The sequence below is a fragment of the Triticum aestivum genome, chromosome 4B (genome assembly GCF_018294505.1).
Source record: "Triticum aestivum cultivar Chinese Spring chromosome 4B, IWGSC CS RefSeq v2.1, whole genome shotgun sequence".
NCBI lineage: Eukaryota > Viridiplantae > Streptophyta > Magnoliopsida > Poales > Poaceae > Triticum > Triticum aestivum.
This window is the reverse complement of record NC_057804.1, coordinates 550,147,196-550,157,485: the sequence shown is the minus strand read 5'-3', so window position 1 is coordinate 550,157,485 and position 10,290 is coordinate 550,147,196. Positions and strand designations below refer to the sequence as shown.

At 44.5% G+C, this 10,290-nt stretch overlaps 1 protein-coding gene across 1 annotated transcript; it reads right to left on the bottom strand.

The window, feature by feature from the left end:
* Positions 1 to 4,174, bottom strand: LOC123093203 (uncharacterized). The gene is made up of 10 exons (XM_044515112.1): positions 3,879 to 4,174; positions 2,941 to 3,175; positions 2,749 to 2,856; positions 2,492 to 2,661; positions 2,162 to 2,295; positions 1,846 to 2,020; positions 1,133 to 1,685; positions 863 to 975; positions 507 to 750; positions 1 to 401 (listed from the first exon to the last, which is right to left on the bottom strand). The coding sequence occupies exons 1-10, from the start codon at positions 4,022 to 4,024 to the stop codon at positions 174 to 176; spliced, it is 2,106 nt and encodes a 701-aa protein (XP_044371047.1). The 5' UTR covers positions 4,025 to 4,174; the 3' UTR covers positions 1 to 173.
* Positions 4,175 to 10,290: the final 6,116 nt, after the last annotated feature.

The following is a 10,290-nucleotide window of genomic DNA, read 5'->3' as shown; positions in this document are numbered from 1 at the left end:
TTGTTTCAGAACCTGATCATGTATTTCTTTTATTCATACATACACAAGAACATCTGACGACGTGTTCATGGCACAACGTTTCAGTGTGACGCGCAACCAAAGCTACCAGCGTGTACATACATAGCAATATTAGCTTCACGGGACCGACCAGGGATTTTCAGCCGGCCTTCTCTTCAACCTGTTCGTAGCTCGCCCTTGTCCACCGTATGGACCGGGACGGCGGGTATGGACTCCCACCACTCCCTCCAGCGCCGCCCGCCCCGGGGGTCCGACACCGCCTTCGCCACCCTCGTGTTCGCCACGAAGCAGTACACCGTCAGCCCCATCAGAACGTACTTGAAAGGCACCACGGCCAGCGCCACCGCGAGGCCCGTCAGCATCCAGATCACCGTCTCCGTGTGCTGCAAACAAAAAACAGGAGTGTCCAAAACCACATGTGACGGACAGCACCCCAATTGTGCACAAAGGATGATCAGTGATCAAAACTTGTGTGTGATCATATATACCTTTGGTGACCGGGCTAGAACAATGGACCATAGCCTGAGGATCACGACGTTCGCCGTCTTGACGTACTCGTGCACCTTCTTCATGCTGTGCTGCGCCTCCACTATGCTCTCCATCGTCGTCTTGTCCGAGGACTTGTCGATGATCACCTCCGAGCATATCTCACCTAACTTCCTCTGCTTGGCCCAGACCATCGCGCCCACCGCTAGTATCAAGGATGCTGCCAGTGCATAACTGACCCACTCGCTGCAATAGAAAAGATAAAACTTGCACATTATATTCCCCATTCCATTTCCAACTAAGGTACACGCAAATATGTGACCGGTGTTAAGTGATATAATGATGTTTATAATCTTACTTGTATATGGTCAGCAAAGTTACAACAAGGACACCGCCGGTGACTTGCGGTCTATCCCACGACATTATCTCTTGGATCACTGGACCCAATTTGCTGATGGGACTTACCAACCCCTACAAAGAAAGGAACGAACAGAGATATTCAGTGCAATGCTGGTTTAGTAGCACGAGAATTCAAGAAACAACTGGAACTGAAATTCACAAGATATCGACAATATATGCACCAACAAAAAGAAGAGGTGACATAGGAGAAATAATGATTTTATCATACCACTAATACAAGGAGGCTATCAGTGAGACCTTCCTCCTTCATTCCTTCAATAGGAGCATTAGCAACAGTAACTTCCCTCGCCTCATCTCTTACTTTATCAATGGTGTTTCCCAGGGAGGTCAAAGGCTGTTCATGGGTACTCGAGTCCCTGTCATGCTCTTTTGCCATCTCCGCACTTAATGCAATTGGATCCGACTTACTCAAACTCTTGAACACATATGATGCACTGAACGGGGTTATGGTCGACGTCTCTTTCAGGTGGTTTGCTAATTGCTCGAGCACAAAATCACCTTTTGGAAGGTCGTCATACAGCGAGAATATTAGGAAGCTAGAAGGTGGTGGTGGTGACATTCTTAGCATCTCCCTTGCAGCATGGAGCCTTATCACTCCCAATATGATTCTTGAATGTACCTCCCATTTGTGGATAGGGGATTCTATCTTGTACGCCGATATGAAACGGTGGAGAAAGACTACTTCTTTTATCAGGGTAAGCCACAGATCGCGGCGTGTAGAGCTGGTCATCTCCGGAAACTCCAGAAGCAGAGGTTCCGGTCTGCATAGATGAATTAACGGTTACTATGCAACCAAAAATATATATTTGCTAGCGTTCTGTGAGTGAATAATAATAATAATAATAATAATAATAATAATAATAATAATAATAATAATAATAATAATAATAATAATAATACTACTAAGATAGAAGAACTCACAGTGATTCAAATTCAATGGCTTTATCGAACAATGGTGCACCAAAAGGACCTGTTGAAGCTGGTTTAACTTGTTGATCCATTCTAGTATCTGAAAGCTCGACCTTGAAAGCAGGCCCATATGAAATTATGCCGGAAGTCTCAAAATACAGGGCCTTGTTTGTCAGAATCAACCTGCCTACATAGTCCATCAGAAATTAGCAACCAGAAATTCCATACTTCATATGTACAAATGCCAAAATGATATATATAGTAAATTGCCAATTTACTACGTTAGGATAAAGAAACCAGAAGAACAAATAAAGATTGGATTGATTACCAGGCCAGCTGCCGGTCCCAATGTGCCGAACCACCCTTTGTGTTCCTGTTGTACCCTCCGTGTGCAAGATAAATTCATCTTCAGCGAATTCAACTCCTGTTGGAGTTGGCAAGCTTTGCAAAAAGTTGAAGGACCTAAGAGAACAACGAAAATCCCATTTGAGTGCCGTGATATCCAACAGTGAACTTCTTTCTGGAGACCCAACAGAAAGCTTTCTTGTAACAGAAAATTTCGAACAAAAAGGGCACGACAGTAGTGCCTGATACATTTCTACTAATGCTTGATAAAGAGAATATCATCTGACCGTAGGAGTTGTGAGTTGTTACGTACTTATCCATTTCCTTCAGGAATTTGTCATAAGCAGGATAGTGGAGCCTGTTAGCTGTGGTAGCGGTGAGGGCTTCGAAAGTGAATCGCGCATTGACAACGTCACAAGCCAAAGGAAATACAGATCCAAACCAAACGTATGCATCTTCTCCGACTGTCGGATCTTCATTCACCTATGGGATTGTTAATAAATCAATGCTCGGAGTAAGTTACACATCAGTATACCAAATATAAGTCGTGTCTTTGGCATGCACACTTACAAGAAGGGGCATCATATCCGAATAGAACAGCGACGTGTCATCACCCATCACAGCTTCATTTGCTCCAAGTGGTTCCTTCCGATCTTCTCTCTCTTTTGATATGCTCTCCTGTAATATTTAGCGCGCCGAGTCGGTTCAGAATGGAAGCACTATCATTTGTCATATAGTACACACATATCTAGAATCACAGACCATGGTAATTTGTTGATCCGAAGGAGTGGGCGTCTCCCAGGCTAGCATCATATCAAACGTGAACCGACCAAGGGATCCCTCATGAAGCGTGTCTCCTAGATGAGGAGATGTTAGAGATTGCAGCGCCTGAAGGCTGCAGTACTCGACTAGTCTTCTTGAGTAGTTGTCCAATGCGGCATTCTTCAGGCCCGACTCAAAGTCCGCGACTAGATCGTCGACGCTTCTGTGCAGCGTTCTGCATGCCATGTATGTTAGTTAATCGATTTCACCTCTAACCTAGAGAATTTAGTGTAGCAAAACCGAAGCAGATCTTCAGTCTCTGTTTAAACTGAACGCCAAAACAGGGGCATAAGATGCAGCAACACGTTGTTTTGTTTCGGTACGACCGTGTCTGAATCTGATGAACATGGATGCACAAAACACTGGCACTGACCAAATCATACCACGAGATGGACTCTACTGACTAATTAGGAAAAAGGATTACCATCGTTTGTTATGGCCAGATAATTAATTCTCAGTGGTTAACCTAAACACTTCCTTTTCAAAAAAAAAACCTAAACACTTCCTTCAATTTCAACAGTTATTGTTTTTGCAGAGAAAAAGCTACAGATCAGAACAAAATCGCCGCAAGAACACGCCGTGCCACTTCTAGTATCTACGGAATCAATTAGGCCGCTGAGGGAAAATACAGAATTTTTTTGTTCCTTAATTCAGAGCGACCGAAATGATATACGGCGTAGAATGGTGCGCCGGCCCGTCTAGGGCTTTGCATCAACGCAGAGACACCCCACATACAGATACAGTTGGTTGGTTCCATAAATCGGCAGCGAAACCAACACAACGGATCAAGTGGAGAGCGATGCCGAGTCGCAGTTACTCTGATTGATCTATAAGATTATACGGGAGGAAGATGAGGAGGAGGAGGCGCAGGGACGTACAGGGAGCATTGGTGGAGGACGTAGTTGGCGATGGAGGAGAGGTGCTTCCGGCCGCCGCCCGCTCCTCCCGCCGCCTTGTCTCGCGCGCCGCCGTCCCCCGCCGCCGGCGCCATCGCGTCCCGGCCGCTAATCACATCCGTGTCCATGGCTAATCACTTGATTAATTTGTCCGCGCAGTGAATGTGAGGAGCGGTCGGTCCGTGCGTGCGGCTATAGGGTGGCGTGCATGCGCACATGCAGCGCGCCACCGCGGCCCGCTGCCCTTCCACGCGTCGCCCGCTCCCGCCGCCGACGCACGCACTCTACATCTTTCTCTTCGCTCAATAGGACTCCCATCCCATGCCTGTTTTTTTCTTCCGTGAAATCCATCCCATGCCTGCTGATCTCATCAGTCTCTGCCCGGAATCTGATCATCGACACATCTGCTGTCTCGACGGGCCTTCTTTCTGCGAGGCCCGAGACACCGCGAAAAGGCCTGCAGAAGGAACCTTTGACCAGACAGGAGCACACGAATGGGCCAGTAGGAATCCAAAGCTCACTGTGTTCAAAGAGTGATGGTTTTTGTTTGAGAACAAAGAACACAATTCCTATTTGGCGACTTAAGAGCAATTTCAACAGGGCGATTCAAACGGACGCGCGTTTTGTCTGATTTTTGTCAGTTTGAATCGGCCTAACGGACGTGCGCGTTCGCATTTTAAAATGGATCGGCTTAACCGCCCAATGAGGAGGCCGACCCAAATGTGCCGCCGTGGATAAAAAATAACAAGTTGCACGAAATAAACATAAATAAACATAATTAAGGATAGTAAAATTGAGCCTAAACCGAACACTCTCAGGCTATCAGCGTTTTGGGACGTCAGATTTCACGTTTAATAATTTCTGGCCGTCAGATCAGGTGTCTGAGTAGTTCTGGGCCATCCAAAGAACTGTCTTCGCCCGCCTGGGCCGGTCCTGGGCCGGCTGTCCTGGGCCGCTACTCTGCCGAATTGGAAGCATCTCATTCAGTGACTTCGATTAACGTCTGATGCAAAATGAACGATCATGATTTCTGTCGACGTCGTCGTAGCCCTAAGCGCAACCCTCGACCCTTCCCGCACCCAACCCGCTCGCCACCCTCTCCCCCTCCCGACCTTGGCTAGGACAGAGTGCGCCGTCGCTGCTGCTCTCGCCGGAGAAAGAGAGGAGGGAGATAGAGAGAGAAGACAATGGAGCCGGCACCACACCCACCCCTCCTGATCTCTGGACCTAGGGTGAAAAAACCCTATGCGCCACCACTCCTGTCGTTGCCGCCGTCGAAGGAGAGAGAGAGGGTGGATGATGGCAACACGGCGGCGGACGAACAAGTTGGATGATCCTTCGTGCGATGCGGCGTCGTGACCCCAGGAGGAAGGAAGCAGCCAGTTTTTGGATGCACGAAGAGGAAGACCATCGCATATCCATTCCCCTCCACGACCTTTCATTCACGTGAACACACGTGCCTCCACCATCGCTATCCCCCATCCTCATCCCCATCCTTCGGTACCCAGGAGATATTGATTCCCTCCCGAGCTCGCCTCCGGCAGCTCCTCTCCAGATCGCAGGGACTACTCCATGCGCCGCCATGACACCAGCCGCCGGTGTTGTGAACCAGGTCCTCTGGCCGGATATGGGGACCTCTTCGATACTCGCCGGCTCCAGTTTTATGGCACGGCGACCAGTTTATCAGTCTAACCCTGCCCATCTTCTCACTTGTTGGATCCCGATCCGGATGGTGCATGCTGGCGCCCGAAGACTCAACAACTGCTCTTTTTGTCCATTTGCTATTCTCTGATGTTGTTCTACCTGGCAAGAAAAAATATATACTATTCTGCACTGTACACACCGTGCGATCTCTATACTCTCAACGGCTTTTGCAAGCAGGAACATATGGAAGCTGGCACTATGAACTGGATTTACTTACCATGGAGGATTTATCAATTTTTTCTAGCACAAGAAGGAGGTTTTATCATTTCCGACTACAACCCCGGTACTATTTCGCCATCACATTGTTTAAGCATTGAGTCGTTTGACATATCAATTAATGGATTATGTGGGTTGGCTTCATTCATTATGTATTATGATGCTCGATAAAGCTATTTTGAGGTGTAGTAGGAAGATCTAGGCATGATGCAGAAACTTGGGCTTTGATGTGGACATAAGACAGCTTATGAGAACATGTGAATTTTACTAATATTGTTAGTCCAGAACTGAGAATTTTCATCACCATTTTTCCATTAAAAACATGTCAATTCAGCTCAAATAGGAGTGGTAGTGTTTGTAGATGCTTCATACACTAGTAGAAAACACGGCATTTATCCCGGTTCGTAAGGGTCTTTAGTCCCGGTTCATGAACTGGGACTAAAGGGTCGTTACTAATGCCTCCCCCTTTAGTCCCGGTTCTAACAGGAACCGGGACAGATGTGCCTCCACGTGGCCGGTGCGTCGAGCCCAGGCAGGAGGGCCTTTGGTCCCGGTTGGTGGCACCAACCGGGACCAAAAGGCGTCCACGTGTCAGCAATTCAGTGGCTGGGGTTTTTGTTTTTTTTGAAAGGGGGGTTGGGTTGGGGGTTTTGGGGGGTTAATTTAGGTGTTTTAGATATTGTGTTAGCTAGCTAATTAATAGAGAGAAGTGTCCTCTCTTATGTCCGTGCTTGGTCGACGCTACGTACTGTACATAGAGAGGCCCTCGACACGCTAGCTAGTAAGAAAATGAAGGAAACCATTAAGTACAGAAATTCATCATGCATACTGAGAGAAGTGATTGATCGACCTCTCCTTCTCCGAGAGATTGGTCGAACAACAAGTTTTCGTATTATCTATCTGACGCTGCTGGCTACATACATATACAATATGTAAGATCTCTTACAATCCCCTAGCAATTAAAATCAACTTCCACATGGTATTCTCCGGCTTTATTGATAACGTGGTCAAAAAAGAATCCCGCCAATTCCTCTTGAATTGCTTTCATGCGATCGTGTTCTAGGAGTTCATCCCGCATCTGCCACGTCTAATTTAAAGAAGGGGGTTAATACATTTATGAATGAAACTCAACAGAAATGATGGTGTAATAAAATGAAATTGTGAATATTATTGCTTACACACTTCATATTGTCTTTTAGAATAGCCCCGCTTATTTTTCAAAGTCGCGTTGTAGATGAACTCGCACACGTAGTATCCACAGAAATTATTTTCTTCTTCCTACCACAAGCACTTTACGAGAAATAGAGGTCAATCAAACTGATAATGAAGCATTATAAATGGCATTGATGAATTATAGCTATGGAATCAACGGGAGATGCACGCAACTAGCTAGTAGTACTTACTTTCGGGTATATATATCACAACTCCTTCGGCAGTCGCGGAACTTCTGCGGTGAACTGTTTCCAAACCCTGCAAGACAAAGAAAATAATTATTATTACTTGCGATATCAGAAAATGAACAAAAAGTTGCCGATATGGTGCGATAATGATCGATTGAACTTACTTGTTGAGCATTTTAGTCATGTCCGCATAAGTTTCAGGATTTTTTTGTCTCGAGTCTAAGACGTTTACTACTCCCCGCTCGAGCTTAATCTCCAGAAGAACATAGTGGAATCTGCGTACGCATGCATAACTCATCAATTACATTACTATAACCTCGCTCGAGTAATAAAGGGAAACTTTTTTCAAGCAATCATGCTACACATACAACATAGTTCATGTGATTTATGTATGAGTCGTATGACACTTTAAATTGAGCCATAAATGGGTAGGCCTGCAGAGATGAGCACCGTTTGATTGCTTCCTTGTACAGAAATCAGATCACAATTATCGTATGTGTAGCAGTTTCTGTTTTTTTCAAGCTAGAGTGGTAGGCTTTCAAAAGTACTGGAGTTATTTACGCTTATGGGTTCTGGCATGTATATGTTTTGGATTGAGCAACTACTGTATAATATATTAATATGCATTTCCCAAAGGTGACATTGATTCGCATGTGCATGCTTTCAGTTGTTCCTTGGTTCCTATTCTGGTCAATTTCAGGAGATCAAGGAGATGCAAGAACATACCCTTAGTCTATGTAGATGTACACCAGTAAATAACCAAAGCCATCAGGTAAATCATTGCTTTCACGTTACCTGTGATGTAAATCATTCAAGTAAGGATAAGCTACTTTGAAACAAAATAGAAGATGTCATAATATGAATAGGTAGCCATACGTCAAAAGCATATCCACTTGAAAGTACTTCTTGCAGGTACTATAAGTTTTGGATTGAGCAATTGCGCTGCGCATACCAGTTCTGCATTGTTTATATGTTATTAATATATTTCCTCACATATTTTCTGACATATGTGTGCCTTCTATTGAAATGAGAATGACAGGAAATTCCTATCTTTCATAGGTGCGTATACTATACAAGCATCCGAAGAACTCCTAGCACCCTCCTGCAACCATTCATCCCCGCAATTGTAGGTGTGTTACTCATATGTTTCTCTCATTTTTCTCTAGGATCATCCACATATTTTTCACCTCCGCTTCTTTCTGTTCCTCCCTTCGACGCCCCTTCAGTAGCTGCAACCTTTACCTATCTTGCTCATCAATTTATCTGCAAAGATCGAATATTTTTATAATATGACACATATTACTTCTTTGTATTTTGTATGGTTTTGGAGGTTAGTTGGATGTACTTCCAGGTTACGAGGCACTGATACGTGCAAAATTTGTGTTTCGCCATCCTGTATGTCACCGATACACCGATACGGCTGATATGGACGCGATATCTCCAGAGTATTGTGTTTTCCAATTTAAAAAAAATATAAAAAACACCGATACTTGTTGTTCACCATCCACGACACGGCTGCGATACGGCCAGCCCAATACAAGCCCGAAATTTTAGCTTTGTTCTTCATTACTTTGATATGGCTAGCCCAATACAAGCCCAAAAAAACTGATATGTGCTTTTCACCATAGAATCCCGTATCTCCAGGAAGTCAAAAAACCACATTTGGAGCAAATTAAGTTCGGAATTTCTGAAAAGCAACCAACTCTAGATATTTGTGAAAAGCATTATCAGATAATGAATTATATTTTTGTAATTAACTTAATAATAGAGGTGGTACACCATTATTGTTGGTCAAAAAATGGATTCTAAATTCTTATTTTGATGGGTTAAGTCACTATTTAGTAGACCCTTCCACTTCAGATTTATGGTGAAATTACCTTCATATATTTACATAAATTAATATAATTTTATTGCATAAATGGACGAATGTGGTAACCCATGTCATCATGGTTTGAATAAAGTGCTTATGAGTAAAGTTATGGCCAAATGACACATATATTTATGACAAGACTTATCATTCTAACGTCAAAATGGATGGGCGCCGCAATGCGCGCCAGCAATGATCTAGTTAAACATAAAGTGGCCGGTCAAACACCGGCCAAAGTCCACCTAAATCTAATAAACATTAAATAAAATATTAAAAAAAGTCTGCGCCCGCCTGCTTCCGCCCCGCACGCTGCCCTAGACGTCGTCGACCTTGCTCTTGCCCTTGCCCTCGATGCCGCCGTCGTCGGTGAGGTCGATGAAGACCGGAGCAGGGCCAGCCCACTCGAACGCCGTCTGGTACGCTGCCAGGGCAGCCTCCTCCGGCGTCTGCTGGGGTGGTGGCATTGCTGCAAGCCGCACGCGCTCCTCCTCCTCGAGCCAGAGCGCCTCCGCGTCGCGTTAGAGCATGGCCTCGTAGCGCATCTGCTCCTCGCCGTCGGCCTGCTCCTGGCGGAGCCAGTGCTCCTTCCATCGCTCGAGGTGGGCCGCCTCCTCCTCCGGTGTCACAGCGAAATGGACGGGAGGCGTGCTCACCCACTCGCGGTACTGGCACGTCCACGAGTAGGCCTCCTCCGGCCAAGTGGGTGGATGTAACATCCCAAATTTTCAATTTGGAATGCTATACATTAGATCATCATTGCATATCATATTTTATTGCTTTTGGCTAGATCCTAGAAATTCTACGCAACTCCAGGACCCATGGAGAGAGTTGGAGATTTCGTTATTTTCATATTTGGATTTTCTCAAATTTTGAAAATAGGATCATTTGATTTTATTTATTTTATCTTCAATTATTTCTATTATAAAAATAAAAGAGAGGGAATAAAATGACTTCCCAAAAATAAAGAAATATTGAGGATTTAATAAAAAAATATCAAATAAGTTTTATTTTGGAGTTTTTCGCTATTTTATTTGAATTAGGAAAATTGCACATTTTTCAAAACTGCATTTTAGGGCCAAGAAAATGTTCATCTAGTCCTAAATATTTTATTTAGACGATGAAAATTTGTTTTGGCATTTTTAGAATTTTATTTTATTTTCTAGAATTTTTCTTAGTTTCGGCAGAATTTATTTTAAAAAAAGAAAAT